This window comes from Procambarus clarkii, chromosome 14, assembly GCF_040958095.1.
Source record: "Procambarus clarkii isolate CNS0578487 chromosome 14, FALCON_Pclarkii_2.0, whole genome shotgun sequence".
NCBI lineage: Eukaryota > Metazoa > Arthropoda > Malacostraca > Decapoda > Cambaridae > Procambarus > Procambarus clarkii.
The window spans coordinates 17596475-17620149 of record NC_091163.1 but is presented as its reverse complement, the minus strand read 5'-3'; the positions used below and the strand labels follow the sequence as shown (position 1 = coordinate 17620149).

The 23675-nt window shown below is 41.5% G+C and overlaps 2 protein-coding genes across 3 annotated transcripts in view; both read left to right on the top strand.

The window, feature by feature from the left end:
- Positions 1 to 23675, top strand: part of LOC123771034 (matrix-remodeling-associated protein 5-like) — a 123640-nt gene that overhangs the window by 14534 nt on the left and 85431 nt on the right. The gene's annotated exons all lie outside the window — the stretch shown is intronic.
- LOC138364742 (thioredoxin domain-containing protein 2-like) lies at positions 21440 to 21946 on the top strand. The gene has a single exon (XM_069324710.1). The coding sequence runs from the start codon at positions 21440 to 21442 to the stop codon at positions 21944 to 21946; it is 507 nt and encodes a 168-aa protein (XP_069180811.1).

The window sequence follows — 23675 nt, the reverse complement described above, 5'->3', positions numbered from 1 at the left end:
ATTTCATAAGGAAAAAAATAGAGAAAATATATTAATTCAGGAAAACTTGGCTTATTAGGCAAATCGGGCCCTGCATAGTAGGCTGAGAAGTGCGTTCTGGCTACTAGGTACGACATATATATATATATATATATATATATATATATATATATATATATATATATATATATATATATATATATATATATGTCGTACCTAGTAGCCAGAACGCACTTCTCAGCCTACTATACAAGGCCCAATTTGCCTAATAAGCCTAGTTTTCATGAATTAATTGTTTTTCGACTACCTAACCTACCTAACCTAACCTAACCTAACTTTTTCGACTACCTAACCTAACCTAACCTATAGAGATAGGTTAGGTTAGGTTAGGTGGGGTTGGTTAGGTTCGGTCATATATCTACGTTAAATTTAACTCCAATAAAAAAAAATTGACCTCATACATAATGAAATGGGTAGCTTTATCATTTCATAAGAAAAAAATTAGAAAAAATATATTAATTCAGGAAAACTTGGCTTATTAGGCAAATCGGGCCTTGCATAGTAGGCCGAGAAGTGCATTCTGGCTACTAGGTACGACATATATATATATATATATATATATATATATATATATATATATATATATATATATATATATATATATATATATATATATATATATATATATATATATAATATATATAATATATAGAATATATATATATATATATATATAATATGTATATATATATATATATTTATATATATGTATATATATATATATATATATATATATATATATATATATATATATATATATATATATATATATATATATATATATATATATATTTATTGTGACGATAATCTCCTTCAAGAGAGATTGAGCCTGCTCTTCCCTCCAAAATTCGTCGTTATAAATCCCTATAAAACTAATATGGAAGAAATATCCAACAAATACATCTCCAAGGTTTGCCAGAGCGCAAACGTATGCAGCCAGGAACACCTGCTCCACCTCGAACCACCAAACTACCTGTCTGTAGCCTCCTCATCGCTGATTGGCTGCGTGTCCAGTTGCACCTGCCCTCCACCCACCACACTACCTGATGTCTGGGGCCACATGACCGCCAGACCTCAGAATATCCAGTGCTTTCAACGAGTTAACACGTCTCGTTGGTAGACTAAGCTGTGGCTTACGTGTACTAAGAGAGGTGGCAGCTTAAAGCCAATATTCCTGCACCTATTTACATTGTTTGTTATACACTTGTTATTACTCACTTGTCTTAATGTAACTTTTCATTTTGTCATTTGATTATTCTTATTATTTTGATTGATTGATTTTATGATACGAATTTGTATGTCCATTTTATTCATGTTTTGCTTTTCTAACGTAATTAAAATCTCATTGTTAAATTTACTTGTGTTTTGTGTGTCTTCCCATTACCTTACCACAAACGAAGTTCCAGATTTTCTATTTTTTGTTTCTATATGTGACGAGGCCATACCCCTAGCTTTTGAACAGCCGAACACCAACGCGTTACCGTCACATATTAAGTGGGGGCCTGTCCTAGGAGCTTCACTCAGGTACTGGTGACAAGTAGTAATTTATGGTAAGCGTATTTAACTTTGTTAACGTAACTTTTACTATTTTTCATATTCAATTTCATTTTTTATATGGTGCAGAGTGTATTGTGCAGTACGAGAGTAGCATATGGTGAAGGTGAGACAACTTTGGATTACGTGGTGACTGTAGGCCGCAGTCATACTCTTAATTGGTCATCTCTCCCTCCGTGTTATTTCTCATGTTTACCATCTTTGTCCCTTGGATATTTCTCATTTTTGACAGATCATCATATTGGTACCCTGGTACTGTGGTCTGCCCCGGGTCAAGTGCACCTAATCTTCTGCAATCTGACTGTAGGAGGACAAAGAGGGCCATAGTTCCTCTAGCTCGAACTTTAGTTGCTGAATTGGGACCTCAGCAGCAGTTCTCGTCACCAGTTGACACCTCGCACCCCTACACGTCAGTCAGAGATGATGATACATACAACGGTAGGGAATTAGCTTACTTTTTCAGAGCACAAAAGTTCGCTAATTCTGTAAGTATCATATTAATTTCAGTAGGAAAAACTTGCTTATGTCTGTTATGATCTCAGCCTACAGGAGAAACGAGTCTCCCTCCTTGAGAGTTATTCGTCAAGCCTGACCTGATTAGAAGGTCTAGCAAAATTTGAGGTGATAACCCATATGAAAAATGGCTGGTTGGATATGTAAAACAATTTAAGATTATGGGCAGTAAGTAAGGAAATAGATAAATGACGGGCTAGGAGATGGGGACATTTTGCTGGAGGCGTGAGGCTCGCTTCCGGAGGACCTTGACCTCACTTGAGTGCCAGACATCGCAGGGGGAAGCCGCGCTCCGTTTGAGCTCCCGTCAGAAGGGAACCCCTAGTGATATATCTCGAAGAGAAGAGAAGTGTGTAGACGTACCAGCTGTGGAATCGAGCTGGGAACGTTGTGGTCTCAAGTCCTGGTCGGCGAGCAGATATTTAATCGCCCAGAAGCATTATTGTGGGCTGTGTGGAGCGCCCTGACCAGACGCCGTCAGAGGGAAAGCGCCCTCGATCAGTTAATCTGTGGTAAGCACGATATACGCCAGTTCATAGTGATCGCTTGTAGTTTGGTCGTGTGCCCAGCGACAGTAGCAATGTTTATTTATAAGTTAGACCTGTTTTAATAAGGCAGAAGGCCTGAAATAAGAGAGTGGAGAGGGAGGAACACGGAGCGACGTCCGTCCGCTCTGAGCGCTGGCGGACGACTGAGGGGGCCCGGCTCCGGATGGAGGAAGACCCTCCCAGTGAGTGAGGACCGCCGCAGGCGAGGTGGAGTATGGACCCGCCCAAAACGGGGGAGTCCACTCTCACTGTATGTAGAGGACAGATAGAGGTTTGAGGCAAGCATATTGTGTGGTTATTTTTGGTTTATGTGTTAAAGGGGAACATTTTATTGGAGTGTCGATGGGTTGCAGGTTTGTCTTTGGGGAAGAAGTTGCTGAGAACTTCGAAGCCAGCAGATGAAGTAATTGATGAGACTCCAAAGGTAGTGGAGCAGAGGACCTCGAGCTGTGAGGAGAAGCAGCAGTGAAGAGGAGTGTCACGTGCTTCTGTAGAGGTGGTGTAGCAGCCAAGAGAGCTGTGGAAGAACCTAACAGAAGGGTGAAGCACCGTAGTTGCACAAGGAAACTTCATGATAGCAGCCTGGAGGAGCTGCAGAGGATCCTGGTAGTGAAGCCCGGAAGAACCTAAGGATATTAGGGTTGTGAACTTCCAGAGGTGGAAGGGGGAAGTTCTGGTGGATTACTTATAGGGAGTTGATAGTGTTTGGTTGTCAGTAGCGTGCAAGACGCAGTGAGAGGTGAGTGACTGTTGGCATCCTTATGTCAAGGAGTTTTTTATACTGAAGTATCAATGAACATTTATACTGGTATATGTTATTGCATTCAAATGCTGATTTTCTATATATATATGTTATCTTGTTGATGGTGCAACAGTGTGTAGGCTTGACCAACTTGAGGAGGTTAATAGTATCAGGTGGTGAACCAGGAGATAGGATACCACTTGATAAGCTGATAATAGAGTTCTGATGGTATTGGAATGCAACCTGATTGTGATATTATAGAGTATAGGATTCATTATTATTATATGTGTGTATGTACCGTGTATGTGCTTTGTTCAGTAAATGTGTCACAATTTGCTGGTGTTTGCCCTTGTCCTAGTGAGGCTTCCCAGGAGGTAGTAAAGAAGGAGAGAGAGAGAGGAAGAACCACGAACCACTGCTGTGGACAGGGTAGGAGGTAATACTAGTAAGTCATAGGGGGATTGAGGAGATCATATCTCATAAGGAGAGAGTGGGGAGTCACAGCGGCTCGAGTGGGTGTGTGCACGTGACAACGAGGCTAAGTGTTGGAGCCGCATCCCCTGAACGTGTGACGTTGAGCCCCTCTCCAAGAGCCAGAAGCGCCAAGGGTGATCTCCTAGTATAAGCACTCTGCCGAGTTGTGGGTTGGGTTGTCCATAGAGAAGGATCAACGACGACAACACCAACCAACCCACCCAAAGTCTATAATAAATTGGGGGCCTGTGTCCGGGAGAGTGAACTGACACACCCACACCCTGTCCAAGAGTGGATTTGTACACCCTTGCTGAAATAAACTGCGTGACCGCAGGTGTATACTCTCTCTCTTGGGAAGACTCACAGGACAAAGATGGAGAAGGTGCAAGCGTTTGTGGAGTCAGGCAAGCCTGAGGACTTAGAAGGTTGCACGAGGGATCAATTGAAACAAATAGCAGAAAAATGTGGCATCAGGTTGAAAGCATCTAAAGTAGCTGGGATGAAGGATGAGATCCTGAGGCAGTTGAGAGCCAGAAGTGAAGCGGCAGAACAAGGAGCCCAGGAAGGAGCTGAAAGTAGAAAGGAGGATGATGGGCAGGATGACGTGAGATCCCAGGGATCGAGTAGGAGCAGCAAGAGTAGCCGCAGTAGCAGGAGTAGCCGGAATAGGAGCTTGGAGAGATTCCAGTTAGAGCTCCAGATGCAGCGTGAGGACAAGGAGAGACAGTTCCAGCTGGAAAAGATGAGATTGGAACTCCAGATGAAAAATGAAGCCGAGAAGGAGAAAGAGAAAACCAGACTGGAAGTAGAAAAAGAGAAAACCAGACTGGAAGTAGAAAAAGAGAAAACCAAACTGGAAGTAGAAAAAGAGAAAACCAGAATAAGGGAACTGGAGTTGGAACAAGAGAAAGAAAAAGAGAAAGCAAGACTAGAGGTCGAAAAAGAAAAAGAGAGAACAAAACAAATGCAGATAGAAGCGAACAGAACCTTGGCTGAGCAAAGGATTGAACATGGGTTGCCAGAGAGCACCACCCAGGTATCACACCCACCAGATGTTAGGGTTAGGGAGAAGGACATTCCCTTGTTTGTGCCCGAAGAGGCAGAGAGCTTCTTCGAGCATTTTGAGAAAGTAGCCAGTATCAAGGAGTGGCCACAGGAGGAATGGGCCCAGCTGGTCCAGTTAAGATTGACCGGTGCAGCCAGGGAGGCATACACCCAATTGTCACTGGAAGAGTGCCAGGATTACGCCACAGTAAAGAGCAGCATATTGCGCTCGTTTCAGTTAACCCCAGAAGCTTATAGAAAGCGCTTCAGAGAGATGAGCAAAGTTGGAGCGTGTACGTTTGCTGAGACAGCAAGAGATCTGGAAAGACGATTCCAGAAGTGGATTGAGGCTGCTGGAGTTGGATCTTACGCTGACCTGAAGCAACTGATGGTCATGGAGAAGTTCTTGGAGATGATGCATCCTGAAACAAAGTTCAAGATCCAAGAAGCAGGGATAATGGAGGTGAAAGATGCCGCAGATAGGGCGGATATGATTACTGAAGCATACAAGAGCTTAAGGGAGAACAGAGTGAGAAGCGAGGTGAGACGCAGCAATAGCAGATCCAATGGAGTCTGGGGAGGAAGAAATTATGAAAGACCCAGAAGAGTCTGGGGTGAGAAAAAATTTTGATAAATGGGCAGATAAAAGTAAGTACCCTAAAACTCAGAAGAGTAGGTCGCGCACTTCATCTGAAAGTGAGGATGGAGGAGCAAAACGAGAAACTGATCGTTATCCGGGAAATCAAGGGTCCAGTAAAGCTCCACAGAGTGCGAGTAGTACGTCTGGCCCGAGGAACTCCAATACGAGTGGACAGAGTCAGAGCTACTCTGGTACATATAGGAGAGACTTTTCACAGATGAGATGTTACCAATGTAACGGATTGGGTCACGTGATGCGAGATTGTCGGCAGGGCAAGAGTGTTGTGACCCTGGCCATGTGTGACCCCCGAAGTAAATATACTAATGTGTTCCGAGACAAACCACAGAAAGTGAACTTAGTGAACGAGAGGTATAGGCCGTTCATGAGCAAAGGTTGGATCAGTGTAGGAGGCCAACCTGAGGTAGAAGTTGGTATCTTAAGAGATACCGGAGCTAATCAGAGCTTGATTACGAGAAGCCTGATTGGGAATGATCGACGATTAGCTGGCAGTGGTAAGATGAGAGTATATGGGTTATTGTCTGAGAGTGACATGCCCGTATGCACTGTCCAGCTAAGGTCGGAATATGTGTCGGCAGAGGTGATGTTGGGAGTGTGCCCTGACATACCTGTTCCAGGAGTCCAAGTGATCCTGGGAAATGACTTGTGCGGGACAAAGGTGTTGCCGAGAGTCGTAGCGGAGACTGTGCCAGAGGAGTGCCCAGAAGGCCACGGCACGGGTGGGACACCTGAGAATGTGAACCTGACTGACATCCGAGGAGATGAGTCAGGAGACCGCCAAGCCATTGAGTACCCTGTCTCGGTAGTGATGAAGACAGAGGTGGCCGACAAGGAAGACGCTGGAGAAGATGATACAGTGTCGATTCAACCAGTGGAAGATATCGATGTAGATATAGCATGGCTGTTTGATGAAGGTCCAGCCCAGAAAAATGAAGTCTCGGTGAGGTCAAAAGTGAAGATGGCCCAGCCGAAGAAGAATACTGTGGAGAGAGTTGACCTGAGTAGAGCCCAGACTGCTGAAACTAAGAGTCGGAAGGTGAATGCAACTGTGCTGAGTATGAATGAGGAAAGATGTGGACATACTGAGGACGGAAATAGAGCGTCAAGTGGTCCACGAGCACAGAGGCATATGGATAGTGGAGTTAAGTTGTTTGAGATGTCAAGAGTTGGCATGTTTCACAGAAAACGAGGAGGAGAGATGGTGAAGAGTAATAGCCGAGAAAATGAAAGGAGAAGAGACAGTATGTGTGGAGAGATGCTTACGAGCACTTTGGGAGAGGCAAAGCGACATGTATGGTCGAGTGCTGTTGGATGTAGTATAGTGCCCGAAGAAACTTTTAGGGAACGAAGAAGAGTTGAAGGAGAAGAAATGGAGTTGTATAGAAGTGAAAAGTGTGGGAAGAGGAAGATGATACAAGCATGGAGGAATAGAAGAAAGCCGAAGACTCGGTGGGAGTCGAACAGGATGAGGTCTCAGATAAATGAGGAGACGAAAAGGAGGAGCGTCGGTGAAGACGAGGGAGTGAAGTATGATGACAGGAGACGAAAGTATAATGGCAGTAGATGGAAGAGTGAAGACGACAGAGGAGGTACAGACAGTAGATGTCTGACTCTGGACGGGAAGAGAAGAAGACGAGGAAACGGAGGGTGGAGACAGTAAGTAGAGTGGACCAATGGAGTGCAGGCGTCCAAGGAGGACAGCCTAGCCAAGAGGTGCCAGAGAAGTCAGATCATTTATGAGAAGATCATGTTTCTGGAGAGTTGTGAGCCAGATGTTGCAAGGTGCAACGAATTAATTGTAGACTCCTAAGAGAGTATATCGGTTAAAGAACGAGACAGTGTGGTGGCGGATGTATTATCCCGAGCTTTGCCACTGGAATAACTCTCAAAAATAAGGGGAGGGGAGTGTTATGATCTCAGCCTACAGGAGAAACGAGTCTCCCTCCTTGAGAGTTATTCGTCAAGCCTGACCTGATTAGAAGGTCTAGCAAAATTTGAGGTGATAACCCATATGAAAAATGGCTGGTTGGATATGTAAAACAATTTAAGATTATGGGCAGTAAGTAAGGAAATAGATAAATGACGGGCTAGGAGATGGGGACATTTTGCTGGAGGCGTGAGGCTCGCTTCCGGAGGACCTTGACCTCACTTGAGTGCCAGACATCGCAGGGGGAAGCCGCGCTCCGTTTGAGCTCCCGTCAGAAGGGAACCCCTAGTGATATATCTCGAAGAGAAGAGAAGTGTGTAGACGTACCAGCTGTGGAATCGAGCTGGGAACGTTGTGGTCTCAAGTCCTGGTCGGCGAGCAGATATTTAATCGCCCAGAAGCATTATTGTGGGCTGTGTGGAGCGCCCTGACCAGACGCCGTCAGAGGGAAAGCGCCCTCGATCAGTTAATCTGTGGTAAGCACGATATACGCCAGTTCATAGTGATCGCTTGTAGTTTGGTCGTGTGCCCAGCGACAGTAGCAATGTTTATTTATAAGTTAGACCTGTTTTAATAAGGCAGAAGGCCTGAAATAAGAGAGTGGAGAGGGAGGAACACGGAGCGACGTCCGTCCGCTCTGAGCGCTGGCGGACGACTGAGGGAGCCCGGCTCCGGATGGAGGAAGACCCTCCCAGTGAGTGAGGACCGCCGCAGGCGAGGTGGAGTATGGACCCGCCCAAAATGGGGGAGTCCACTCTCACTGTATGTAGAGGACAGATAGAGGTTTGAGGCAAGCATATTGTGTGGTTATTTTTGGTTTATGTGTTAAAGGGGAACATTTTATTGGAGTGTCGATGGGTTGCAGGTTTGTCTTTGGGGAAGAAGTTGCTGAGAACTTCGAAGCCAGCAGATGAAGTAATTGATGAGACTCCAAAGGTAGTGGAGCAGAGGACCTCGAGCTGTGAGGAGAAGCAGCAGTGAAGAGGAGTGTCACGTGCTTCTGTAGAGGTGGTGTAGCAGCCAAGAGAGCTGTGGAAGAACCTAACAGAAGGGTGAAGCACCGTAGTTGCACAAGGAAACTTCATGATAGCAGCCTGGAGGAGCTGCAGAGGATCCTGGTAGTGAAGCCCGGAAGAACCTAAGGATATTAGGGTTGTGAACTTCCAGAGGTGGAAGGGGGAAGTTCTGGTGGATTACTTATAGGGAGTTGATAGTGTTTGGTTGTCAGTAGCGTGCAAGACGCAGTGAGAGGTGAGTGACTGTTGGCATCCTTATGTCAAGGAGTTTTTTATACTGAAGTATCAATGAACATTTATACTGGTATATGTTATTGCATTCAAATGCTGATTTTCTATATATATATGTTATCTTGTTGATGGTGCAACAGTGTGTAGGCTTGACCAACTTGAGGAGGTTAATAGTATCAGGTGGTGAACCAGGAGATAGGATACCACTTGATAAGCTGATAATAGAGTTCTGATGGTATTGGAATGCAACCTGATTGTGATATTATAGAGTATAGGATTCATTATTATTATATGTGTGTATGTACCGTGTATGTGCTTTGTTCAGTAAATGTGTCACAATTTGCTGGTGTTTGCCCTTGTCCTAGTGAGGCTTCCCAGGAGGTAGTAAAGAAGGAGAGAGAGAGAGGAAGAACCACGAACCACTGCTGTGGACAGGGTAGGAGGTAATACTAGTAAGTCATAGGGGGATTGAGGAGATCATATCTCATAAGGAGAGAGTGGGGAGTCACAGCGGCTCGAGTGGGTGTGTGCACGTGACAACGAGGCTAAGTGTTGGAGCCGCATCCCCTGAACGTGTGACGTTGAGCCCCTCTCCAAGAGCCAGAAGCGCCAAGGGTGATCTCCTAGTATAAGCACTCTGCCGAGTTGTGGGTTGGGTTGTCCATAGAGAAGGATCAACGACGACAACACCAACCAACCCACCCAAAGTCTATAATATGTCCTATAGAGACTCGGCAAGGTATGCCTACATCCTTGGACTACCAATTTTACTTTTGAGGCAATTAACTTTCATTTGTTTTCGAAACTCAGTTTCATTTGTTAGTAGGATTTTCTTGCCCTTATCCTCTTACATGAGTACCGGGTACAAGATTTCCTGCGCCCTTGATTTAAATTAATCATTTAACATCTTGTACTTAACTTTAATTGTTAAAGATCCCACAGGATAGGTACCAGTTGCCACGTTGTCCTGTTTCTGACATTCACTATAACGGTATATTTGTTGTACATTTATTTGCTAATTTCACCATGTTTCGTCTCCAAGCTTTCCGCGCAGATCCAGCAGGTGCAATAGGGACTTTAAGTCGTGCCAAGAGGACTGAATTACAAACTCTTGCACATGAGTATCAACTAGAAGTTCCCTACCAAGCCAACAAAAATGACATACACAACCTGTTGCTGGATCACTATTTAGAGCAAGGTAAGATAGACTCTGAAACTCATGAAACTTACTATATTGCAGATAAAACTGATTTGGCAACGATGAAACTCAAAGTAGAGCTGGCCAAGATTGAACGCGAGCAGCAAAGGGAAGCCATCGAACAACAAGAACGAGCAGCTGCCATACGAAGGGAAGAACACGAACGTGAAGCTGCCTTGAGGAAGGAAGAACACGAACGAGAAATCGCCCTCAAGGAACGAGAACTCGCCCTCCAGGAACGTGAGGTTGCAATGCTCCAGGAGCGGGAACGAGTACAGCTTGAAACAAAACGACACGAGTTGGAAATTCAACGCGAACATGACCAGCAACAAGCGACTCTGGCTCTAGAGTGTCGTCAACGAGAATACACGTTGGAAACTTCACACCTCGCTCAGCGCCAGCAAGCTACTGCCAATCTTCCCGTCAGTTTTAATATATCACATGCAAGTAAGTTAATGCCATCCTTTGTAGAAGCAGAAGTTGATGTGTTTTTCACCACCTTTGAAACCCTTGCTAATCAACTCAGTTGGCCTGTCGACCAATGGGCCACACTTCTCAGAGTCCATCTTACAGGTAGAGCTGCAGTCACACTCAGTACTTTGGCGTCTGAGAATGACTACCAGACTCTGAAACAAGCAGTGTTGGACGCCTACCTCCTCTCCACAGAAAGTTATCGAAGGAAATTCCGTGACCACCTGAAGGCAAGTACCACTACCTTCCTCGAGTTTGCTAACACAAAACGGAGATATTTTATGAAATGGCTGGAAGCAGCACATGTCTCTACTTTTACAGAGCTGGTCAACCTGATGCTTGTTGAAGAATTCTTGAGGCGTGTGCCGCCTCCTGTCCGTCTATACTTAGCAGATAAAGAAGAAACCGACTACCTGAAGTGTGCTAAGTCGGCTGACACTTACAGCCTCATCCACCGGCTGACACCCGAACCATCCTCCAGTAAGAAGTCGTGGTACAGTTACGAGAAAGTGAGCACCGATCAAGCTGGCTCGCAATTGTACTGCAAGTATTGTAGACTCTATGGACATACCATAGACAAGTGTGGTAAGTCTCAATACAAAGGAACCACTGACCCCCAGAAACCCAAACCAACTCCTCCTAAGTCCGGTAAGCCTGTGATGAATGTTGGTGTTAATGTTAATGATCTTTCTCTTTTCAGTAACCACCTGTATACTGGAACTGTCTCTGCCAACGGTTCAAATCCGGAGGGACGTTTCAAATTGAAGATCTTGAGGGACACAGCGGCTCTTCAATCGATCATCTTGAAGTCGGCTGTGCCCAACATCGCCTACACCGGAGAAACTGTCTTCATCACTGACCTCACTGCTACCACTCCATACCCTCTCGCCAGAGTCCACCTGGATTGTCCCTACGTGAACGGAGAAGTCCAAGTCGCCGTCAGGGAAAAGCCTTTTCCCATGCCTGGAGTGCAACTTCTCCTAGGCAACGACTTGGCAGAAGACCTGCAACCGACCAACCTGATCGTCATGGACAAACCCCAGGTGTGTACCTCTGTGCCAATTAACCCTATACTAGCGTATGTTCCAGCAGAGGTTCAAGAGAGTGATGAAGTTTCTCCTCCGGTTCTCGTGACCACCCGTGCACAAGCCGTACGTCCACAGCCAGCTGACTCTACTGCTACCGCTGTCCCTCAAGACCCTCAGAAACTACCCCCGAATCTGACCAAGTTGGAGTTCCGTAAGTTGCAGAGGGAAGATCTTACTTTAACACCATTGTTTTTCCAGGCTGAGACTCAACCCGACAGTATTCCTGGGTTCTTCCTAGAGAACGACTTGCTCTACCGCAGATATAGACCCAGTAAACTGAAGGAGGAGGACGATTGGGCCAACATCGAACAACTTGTGATTCCTACCAGCCTGCGGCCCACTATTCTACACCTGGCCCACGGAGCACTCTCCCACTACGGATTCAACAAGACTTACCATGGAATTCGTCAAGACTACTACTGGCCAGGTATGGTAAATAGCGTCAAACAGTACGTAAAACAGTGTCATACATGTCAGATGGCAGGCAAACCGAACATCTCCATTCCCAGAGCGCCACTGATTCCCATACAGGTGCCTGCAGAACCTTTCCACAGACTTATAATAGACTGTGTTGGTCCTTTACCTCGGACCAGTTCAGGTAACGCCTATATCTTAACCATCCTGTGTCCTACCACCAGATTTCCCATAGCAGTTCCAGTGAAGAACATCACGGCTGCTACGGTTGTAAAACATCTATTGAAGATCTTCACTCAATACGGATTTCCCAGGGAGATTCAGAGCGACTGTGGTACCAACTTCACCAGTGATCTCTTCAAAAGGACACTGGAGGAGTTCAACATCAAACAGGTATTGTCCAGCCCCTATCATCCTGCTTCACAGGGTTCTCTTGAACGTAGTCATCAGACTATCAAAGCACTCTTGAAAAAGTTTTGTAGTGAAACCTCTAAGGATTGGGATAAGCAAATCGACCTTATAATGTGTATTTACAGAAGTCTTCCCAATGAGTCCCTAGGAGTATCTCCTTATGAGATGCTCTACGGCCGTAAGTGCCGTACTCACCTTAAGGCTTTCAAAGACTCTCTCCGAGATGCCACCTTCAGTGAGCATCAGAATGTGCCCCAGTTTCTTCAAAACCTTCAACACATTCTAGAGAGAGTCCACCGTTTTGCCCATGATAATCTATTGAAAGCCCAGGAGAGAATGAAGACTCATTACGACCAGACCAGCAAAGTAAGAAAATTTAAGCCGGGAGACTTCGTCCTAGCATATTTTCCTATCCCAGGTTCACCTTTACAAAACAGGTTTTCAGGACCCTCCCGCGTCAAAGAGTGCAGAAGCAACAACAACTACGTTATCGAGACTCCAGATAGGCGGCGGAAGACCCAGCTGTGCCACGTCAACCTCCTGAAGCAATATAATGGTACTCCTCCCACTGTCATGATCAATTATTCCACATTTACAGAACCATACATCCACAGTGAGACCTTCCCAGCTTCTCCTCCCGAAAGCACCGACAAGGAGTCCACGCTTTCTCATTCAAAAATCCATATTGATAATCCCAACCATTTTCAGGACCCTAATAGTGCTCCTTTGCCATATTCTAATTCCACTCACACCTCGTCAGATAAGCCCTTCATCCTCCATGTCGACGCCAGTGGTACCGACGATGGTGGTGTCGTGATGCAGCAACGAGGCGAGGAGAATACACCTGTCAGCGACTACTGCTACAAGGAACTACGGAACAATTGGCAAGGAGCTACTCTTCATCATCCTGAAGCTCCAGCACTTCACTCCACACCTGAAAAGTGCTCGGTCTACCATCAACACGGACCACACCACCCTACACCTCCTGCAGCACGCCCACTTCTCATCTCAACGTCTTCTACTATGGGCTTGATAACTGCAGAAATTCAACCTGGAGACATGCTATACCAAGGTTCCGACAACATCTTAGCCGATGCTCCCTCCAAAGTTTATGAAGTAGAAGCAACTCCATCTATTACTCCACCACATAACGACGTACTTCTTCCAGAACCGCAGGCTTCGGGGGAGAGTTGTGACGATAATCTCCTTCAAGAGAGATTGAGCCTGCTCTTCCCTCCAAAATTCGTCGTTATAAATCCCTATAAAACTAATATGGAAGAAATATCCAACAAATACATCTCCAAGGTTTGCCAGTGCGCAAACGTATGCAGCCAGGAACACCTGCTCCACCTCTCACCACCAAACTACCTGTCTGTCACCTGCTCATCGCTGATTGGCTGCGTGTCCAGTTGCACCTGCCCTCCACCCACCACACTACCTGATGTCTGGGGCCACACGACCGCCAGACCTCAGAATATCCAGTGCTTTCAACAAGTTAACACGTCTCGTTGGTAGACTAAGCTGTGGCTTACGTATACTAAGAGAGGTGGCAGCTTAAAGCCAATATTCCTGCACCCTATTTACATTGTTTGTTATACACTTGTTATTACTCACTTGTCTTAACGTAACTTTTCATTTTGTCATTTGATTATTCTTATTATTTTGATTGATTTTATGATACGAATTTGTATGTCCATTTTATTCATGTTTTGCTTTTCTAACGTAATTAAAAACTCATTGTTAAATTTACTTGTGTTTTGTGTGTCTTCCCATTACCTTACCACAGACGAAGTTCCAGATTTTCTATTTTTTGTTTCTATATGTGACGAGGCCATACCCCTAGCTTTTGAACAGCCGAACACCAACGCGTTACCGTCACAATATATATATATATATATATATATATATATATATATATATATATATATATATATATATATATATATATATATATATATATATATATAATATATATATATATACTGTATATATATATGTATATATATATATATATATATATATATATATATATATATATATATATATATATATATAAATATATATATATATATATATATATATATATATATATATATATATATATATATATATATATATATATATATATATATATATATATATATATATATATGTATATTAGTATATTTTGGTAGCAGTCTTTCCTGTAGACATATATTATTAAATATGACCGAAAAAGTAAGATTAATAATTCTAACACGAATTTTCTCTATCTTTCTTACATTTCTTTTTCACTGTTGATGGTAATTCAAAGATCAATTCTCCAAAATTTATTTTTATTTCTAGTCTGACGCGACACTTGAGCGCGTTTCGTAAAACTTATTACATTTTCAAAGAATTTAGTTTACAAATACACAACTGAAACTGAATAGAGCTTACACATCTTCGAGGTTTATATCTACATTTGGGTGAGGTGGATGAGGTGAAAAAACGACCTTTCAACAATGGGTATTCAATGGGTATTAAATTCCAACACAAGACAGAACACGAAACAATGGGTATTGAATGGAAGTAATTGTAGAAAGCCTATTGGTCCATATTTCTTGATGCTTCTATATTGGAGCGGAGTCTTGATGTGGGTAGAATATAGTTGTGCATTAATTGGCTGTTGATTGCTGGTGTTGACTTCTTGATGTGTAGTGCCTCGCAGACGTCCAGCCATCTGCTATCGCTGTATCTATCGATGATTTCTGTGTTGTTTGCTAGGATTTCTCTGGTGATGGTTTGTTTGTGGGAAGAGATTATATGTTCCTTAATGGAGCCCTGTTGCTTATGCATCGTTAAACGCCTGGAAAGAGATGTTGTTGTCTTGCCTATATACTGGTTTTTTTTAGGCTTACATAGTCCCCAAGAGGCCATTTGAAGGCATAGACGACGTTGGTCTCTTTTAAAGCGTTCTGCTTTGTGTCTGGAGAGTTTCTCATGAGTAGGCTGACCGTTTTTCTGGTTTTAAAGTAAACCGTCAGTTGTATCTTCTGATTTTTGTCTGTAGGCATAACGTTTCTACTGAAAATATCTTTCAGGACCCTTTCCTCCGTTTTATGGGCTGTGGAAAAGAAGTTCCTGTAAAATAGTCTAATAGGGGGGTATAGGTGTTGCGTTAGTTGTCTCTTCAGAGGTTGCATGGCGTTTCACTTTCCTTCTTATGAGGTCTTCCACGAAACCATTGGAGAAGCCGTTGTTGACTAGGACCTGCCTTACCCTACAGAATTCTTCGTCGACTTGCTTCCATTCTGAGCTGTGGCTGAGGGCACGGTCGACATAAGCGTTAACAACACTCCTCTTGTACCTGTCCGGGCAGTCACTGTTGGCATTCAGGCACATTCCTATGTTTGTTTCCTTAGTGTAGACTGCAGTGTGGAAAACTCCGCTCCTTTCTATGACTGTTACATCTAGAAAGGGCAGCTTCCCATCCTTCTCCATCTCGTAAGTGAAACGCAACACAGAATTCTGCTCAAATGCCTCCTTCAGCTCCTGCAGATGTCTGACATCAGGTACCTGTGTAAAAATGTCGTCAACATACCTGCAGTATATGGCCGGTTTCAACTTCATGTCGACTAAGACTTTTTACTCGATTGTACCCATGTAGAAGTTTGCAAACAGGACACCTAGGGGAGAACCCATGGCGACCCTATCTACTTGCTTATACATGTGTCCATCCGGGCTCAAGAAGGGTGCCTCTTTAGTACACAAGCTCGGAGTAGTTTCCTCAGACTGTTTTCTGGTATATATATATACTGTATATATATGTAAAATGTAAGAAAGATAGATAAAATTCGTGTTAGAATTATTAATCTTACTTTTTCGGTCATATATAATAATATATATATATATATATATATATATATATATATATATATATATATATATATATATATATATATATATATATATATATATATATATATATATATATAAATATATATTCATCGTATTTAAAAAAAAAAGTATTATATGTATTAAATTAATGTTTTAAAATACGTGGTTCTAGAAAGAAAACTATCACCCGAGGACCACATAAAGAACGTTGTGCGAGGAGCCTATGTCACGCTTTCTAACTGCAGAATTGCTTTTAAATACATGGATGGCGATATAATAAAGAAATTGTTAACAACTTTTGTTAGGCCAAAGCTAGAATATGCAGCGGTTGTGTGGTGCCCATATCTTAAGAAGCACATCAACAAACTGGAAAAGGTGGAAAGACATGCAACTAAGTGGCTCCCAGAACTGAAGGGCAAGAGCTACGAGGAGAGGTTAGAGGCTTTAAATATGCCAAAACTGGAAGACAGAAGAAAAAGAGGTAATATGATCACTACGTACAAAATAGTAACAGGAATTGATAAAATCGATAGGGAAGATTTCCTGAGACCTGGAACTTCAAGAACAAGAGGTCATAGATTTAAACTAGCTAAACAAAGATGTTGAAGAAATATAAGATGATTCCCTTTCGCAAACAGAGTGGTAAACGGTTGGAACAAGTTAGGTGAGAAGTTGGTGGTGGAAGCCAAGACCGTCAGTAGTTTCCAAGCATTATATGACAAAAAGTGCTGGGAAGACGGGACACCACGAGCGAAGCTCTCATCCTGTAACCACACTTAGGTAATTACACTTAGGTAATTACCATAGCCGGTGGAGATGGCGAAGTGAGTGAGGTCCTGCAGCAGAAAGTTGGTTTGTCTGCTAACAGTTAGAGGCAGTTTGGGAATCTCTGAGAAACTTCCGATATGTTGACGTGTCCGGGACACTTCTCGCGACATTTGGCCTTACAGTGTTGTGAAGTTTGGTCACTGTTGCGTCCAGAAGTTACAGCGTAGTGAAGTTTGGTCACTGTAGCGTCCAGAAGTTACAGTGTTTTGAAGTTTGGTCACTGTTGCGTCCAGAAGTTACAGTGTTGTGAAGTTTGGTCACTGTTGCGTCCAGAAGTTACAATGTTGTGAAGTTTGGTCATTGTTGCGTCCAGAAGTTACAGTGTTGTGAAGTTTGGTCACTGTAGCGTCCAAAAGTTACAGTGTTGTGACGTTTGGTCACTGTAGCGTCCAGAAGTTACAGTGTTGTGACGTTTGGTCACTGTAGCGTTCAGTAGTTTGCATAAAAGTTATCATTTTGAGGAGAAATTTTGACAGCTCCGTAGACGGATATACTAATATATATTATTAATGATCAACTAGATTGTTCAGTGTTATGCAATGACTTACACGAAGCCCACTTTGTTTACAACAAACAATTTGTTTAATTTGCTTGTGTAGTTAATTAACTGGCAGTAATTATCAGAAGTTCACCGGTCAACTTTATTGCATTGTTGAAATCACTAATAGATCAGGACCTAGATTCAGGAAGCTCTGTGTATTTCTTAGTAAGTAGGTTTGCTACGAAGGTTCCTAAGTATGCCCTAAGAAGATGCTTAGGTGCAATTCACGTACGTCCACTTAGGAAGAAATTTGTTGGTTCACCTGCGTGCCGATAGAGGTCACTACTGTGTTTCGTTTGGCCAATCAGAGAGCAGCAACATTCCTCATATTGAAAATTTAGCACTGGCTTATCGGAGCTCTGCTGCCTCCAATTTATGTCGAATTTTCTTATAAAATTAGTATATTTAGAAGTAAAACAATGTTTTTTCAACTTCTATGGCAGCACCGAGATTGTAGTAAACAAATATGTTACATTTGTTGTTTACCTACGTAATTCTAAGAGATACTGTGAAGCTGTCCTTGTTGCTCGGAAGATGTGCTGACAATTATTGTATATATTTACTGAATTTACCCAAGGGCCACTAACTATCTAGTGGCTTCGACGAGGACAGAAAGCCGGCGGCTTGTTAAAGGGCCCGTCCTTTGTCTTAATTATATTTTTTTAGCTGGAATTTGGCATTTACGGCTTCAGCGGGTAGGCGGTTCCATAGGGTTTATAGCCCTCTTGGTGGAAAAAACATTTGTTTTCAGTCCTACTTGACAGAACATACTCTTTACTATATCTATATAAACACTATATCTGTGATTGCCCTGTTATCAGTGACTTCATACCAAATGGTATGAGGTACTTTGAGCTCTGTAATTACTTCATACACTCAGGAATATTGGAAGTTATTCTTGTGCTGCACCCAGATTTTGCCAGTGGAGGCTAAAAGATCAGCATTAAGTATTTTGTTCTCTCCTGATTACATGTATGAATGGCCATCCTGTGAGGTGAGGATGTTGGATGAGCTTGTAGCTGGTTTTTTATCTACACTGTGTGCTCCTTCATACAGAATAGGGAAGCAGCACATTGCTGTGTATACCTAAACATGTTAAAAAATACATTGTTTGAGAGGAGTCTTGTAGAAACTGGTAGGAGTAATTATAATATAATGTTTCCCTGATTCAGTGCTTACCTCTAGTGAAAATCGCGAAGAATTGTTTAGTCAGAGTTGATTTGTTTTTTGTATTGAGGCTGGTATTTTCTAAATTGATTCCATGTACAGTATGTCTAACCATCCTGTGAGATGGGAGTATTAGATAAACTTATAGCTAGTTTTTTATCTACACTGTGTAATATTCCATATAGAATAAGGTAGCAGCACATTGCTGTGTATACCTAATCTTCTTAATAAAAAAAATCAGTAATAAAGATTTTAAATTATAGTTTGTATTATTACAAATACAGTACTGTATTATCCTTATTAAATCATGTTGACCATGGATCATTAAGATCTCATGTTGATATGTAATACAAGTCATATTTCTTTTGAACTGCTAATCCATGCTAATCATTCATTAAATTGTGCATTATGTCTTAATTTTTCACTTCCTTGGATATACTGTACAGTACAAAAAGATAGGATAAAAATAAACCAGTAATATTTCTTTCATTATATTTTTCATTTAAATAACTGCATCAATATTTTTACAGCTTACAGGATTTGTTTTCCCATACAGGTGCATTATTTGTTAAAAAAAATTTGGTTTATTGTTACACACAATGGTGCTACATAGCCTTCTTAGCTTGGTGCCTTCTTTTAATACTTACTGATTAAAAAATAAATAATAAATACATTTTATTCAGGAAAAGTACATACAGTTGAGTTACAAACATAATGTTGGATTTATAGGCAGAGCTAGTACATACAATACCTAAAGCCACTAATACTCATAGCATTTCGGGCAAGGTGTGGGGGGAAAAAAACATAGACTAAAACTTAATAGCAATCGAGATTAGGTATAAATTGTGTTGAAAGAAGGAATAAAAAAATACAAAAAGGGGGTTAACATAGCATAAATCAGCAATTGCACATGTTGGTGAACAGCGTTGTTTAAAAAATAGCAAGACATGGGTTGACATTTAGGAGGTAAGTTAGGTTACATGGAGTTAATTAGGCAGTACTTGGTTTAACTCTTAAACTGGTTGAGAGAGGTACAGCCTTTGACATGATTCGGGAGGTCATTCCACATTCTGGGTCCCTTGATTTGTAGAGCACTTCTAGTTTGGTTACACACAGCCAAATTGAGTAACAGGAAGAGGTCTTGGACACAAATTTGTTCCATGCTAAATGTAGAGGAATCAGCTGAGTATTCCTCAAATAAAATAAGTTGCCTCAGCTTATAAGGTAAATAAAATAAGCATTTCTCAAATAAGTAGCTGCCTCGCCTCACTGCCTTACTGCTACATAGCCTTCCCGGCATGGTGCCTTCTTTTGATAATTACTTGTTCCACACCCAAATTGTATAACAGGAAGAGGTCTTGGACCCCTACTTCCCTCTCTCATTTTTAGTAGTCTATATAGTCATAATTATAGCTTTAAGTATTCAATGAATAAAGTTTTTGACATTTTTACCCTTTTCCTTACCTAACATCATTTGTGCAGCATATTTTTATTTTATGTCTCACCCAGATTTAATTTCAAAATAAAACCAAACTAAATAAATTAGAAATGGGTATGTATAGCTAAGGTACACCCTTACTACTAGGTAAACAGGGGCATTTGGTGATAGTAAATAATCCCATCGGGCAGGACTCATTACCTTCTCTTATATTTCATGTTCACCAGTGTTTATTTACTTAATAACTACGGGTATAATATCTTGCTATTATAAAACTTATTCTAATATCATAAAAGACATATTTACTCAAAGTTTCATGCAGAGAATGCATATATAACTAACACGAATGACTCCTCTTCACGAGATTCAATTTTTATTATCTTTTGTTTATGTTCCAAAATCTTAAAATCAATCCCAGTGTTATGTAGTAGAGAAAAATTGAGTTATATCCAGTTTACGTAAAGCTACGAGTGGTCGAAACCACACTTAGATCCCGGACCAAACTTACGAATGTTTTTCGACTTAGTGTAGCTACCTGAATACCGACGTAGCCGCCACGAAGGCGCTAAGAAGGAAAACAATCGTAGCTAAGAAGAAAAACATTCGTAAGTACCTTCGTGAATCTGGCCCCAGGTTGCCAAATAAACTTTAATTGTTTGTTTTAATGAGTTCAAATATTGTTCGTTTAATTAAAATCTGATGACCATTGATGACTCTTTCTTGAATTACTTTACCATTTAGTGGACTAATTATTATTATTATTATTATTATTATTATTATTATTATTATTATTATTATTATTATTATTGTTATTGAAAGTTTTATGCATTTTCATTTATTGTATGTCTTATTTTTTATGAATTTATCAAAATTATAATAATAATAATTAATACAAATAGTGATAATATTTTTTTAAGTCTGGTGACTTGAAAAGGTTGACTTGTTGACTTTTTTTGACTCTGATGACTTGAAACTCCATGTCAAGGTTGAATTGGAGTTTAACTATACACTTATTCAGCATAGTTACCTCCAGCTGTCTGGGTATGATAGTGTTATTCAACAGCATTTTGTGTGTTATTAATAATTAATCGACAAAATGTTCGAGTTCTTGCAGTGGCTATGACTTAGGCGCCATTCTGTTGACAGGAAGTTTTTTTTAAGTAATTTTTGCAATTTGTGGATGAAGTAGCTTGCAATATTGCTTTCTTCTTGCAAAAGAACGTTTAGCTCCTTGTCTCCAGTTTACAACTTTTGTTAAGTTTCTCCTGAGGAAGCTTTAATGAAGGCTGAAAAAGCTGTAATTAAGCCTGAGCAAACTGTAATTAAGCCTGTGGAAGCTGTAATAAAACCTGAGGAAGCAGTAATAACGCCTGAGGAAGCTGTAATAAAACCTGAGGAAGCTGTAATAACGCCTGAGGAAGCTGTAATAAAGCCTGAGGAAGCAGTAATAACGCCTGAGGAAGCTGTAATAAAGCCTGAGGAAGGAGTAATAACGCCTGAGGAAGCTGTAATAAAACCTGAGGAAGCAGTAATAACGCCTGAGGAAGCAGTAATAACGCCTGAGGAAGCAGTAATAACGCCTGAGGAAGCAGTAATAACGCCTGAGGAAGCAGTAATAACGCCTGAGGAAGCAGTAATAACGCCTGAGGAAGCAGTAATAACGCCTGAGGAAGCTGTAATAAAGCCTGAGGAAGCAGTAATAACGCCTGAGGAAACTGTAATAAAGAAACGTAATTTGGAGTATGATTTTTGTTCGTTTATTTATACAAAAGTTCTTGTTACATAGTCAGAGGTTCTTAAAAATATGTCTTTTTAGTCGCCAAGTAAATTTTTTTTACGAAGATCTTTGTAATGACTAAACACAGAAATTGGCTTATTGTTTTCAACTGATGCGTTTCATGCTGAATTTCAAAATGTATTTTCATAGGGAGAGAGAGAGAGACAAAGAGATATAGCGATAGAGAGAGAGAGAGAGAGAGAGAGAGAGAGAGAGAGAGAGAGAGAGAGAGAGAGAGAGAGAGATAGCGATAGAGAGAGAGAGAGAGGGACAGACGGAAAAACAGAAAGTAATATTATCATTCTCTGTGTAACATATCAACAGTTTATCTCTTGTCCCCCCCCCCCCCCTCCCCAGCATCCACTCACAAACATGTCCTCTAGTCAAGCCTTCAATGGTACTAAACAACATATACACCATCAAAGGCTGGGCTGCAGCTCAGCTAAAAAAAAATCACTGTGTTACATTGCATGGTTGATCTGAGAACTCCAAGGGAAGGGCAACTGGTGTGGGATTTTGATTTCCCTCAAATGAGTGCATTGCTTCCGGATAGTTATGTTTAAAACTATATTATTGAAGTTTCATACGTTTTATCACCAGAAAAAAGTTTCGTAACTTTTTAGATAATGTTAAACTGGGGACTTATAATGTTAATATATGTAGCAGTGTCAGTGGTAGTTTTAATAACCGGTTTAGTTAACGAAAAATGGTGTCATTAATTGTAAGTGTAAAGTTTGACTGGTTGTAAAACTACATTTGTTCAATAGTAAACTCGATGACTTACTTTAGGAATTCGAACCCAGGCCATCAGGGTGGGACCTCTAGCATCATACTCACTCTTTCATTATTTGCATTATAAGTGTTTGAAGGTCGCGAGAGCAACAATGAGACTGAGCACTTATTATTTTTTTCACTTTTTAACCATCCTGGACGTAGTACTCAGCTGCTATCCTGATGGTCTTAGTTCGAATCCTTGAGGACACATTTACTGTTGAATACTTTTCTATGAAACAGGATATCTGTCTGTTGAATTTTGCGGAACATACGCTCGGGGCTAGTTACGTTCAATTATTTTTGCACGATGATTGCTGCAGGGTGCGTGCTCAACATTGATGTGTCAGATTCGGTACCATTGAAATGGGTACCACATACCAACAAGTTCCATAGTGAGCGCCATGGCATCTTGTGCTCATGCGTTCTGGCTTGAATCTGTTTCTCCCTCTTCTCATTATATCGTAAAATATTAATTGCTTGCAAGTTCAAGCAAAAATCTGATTATTATTTGTTTGTCCAAGACTGGTGGTCAGACGTTTGCTGATAGCCGCATACAAGGAGAGGGAGGGAGGACGGTAGAGACAGACAGACAGACAGACAGTCTCGGGCACTGCCGGATTCCCCCCATCAAATATTTAATAAATCATTTCAGTAGAGAAAAGTTCTGGAATCGCAAAAAATTGCATTGATTGTGCCAAATTTAAAGAAAGAAAATAGATAATTTTGGTCAAATTTTGTTTAACATCCATTGTGGGAAAATTGCTTGAATCAGTAATCGCAATAAATCTTTCTTTATATCTTGAGAAACATTAATTAAGGATACTCAACATTATTTTACAAAGGTCCAATTTTTTTCATATGCAGACGAATAGTCACAATAACGTGGCTGAAGTTATGATGACTAAACCACACACCAGAAGATGAGGAGACGACGACGTTTCGGTCCGTCCCGGACCATTAATAA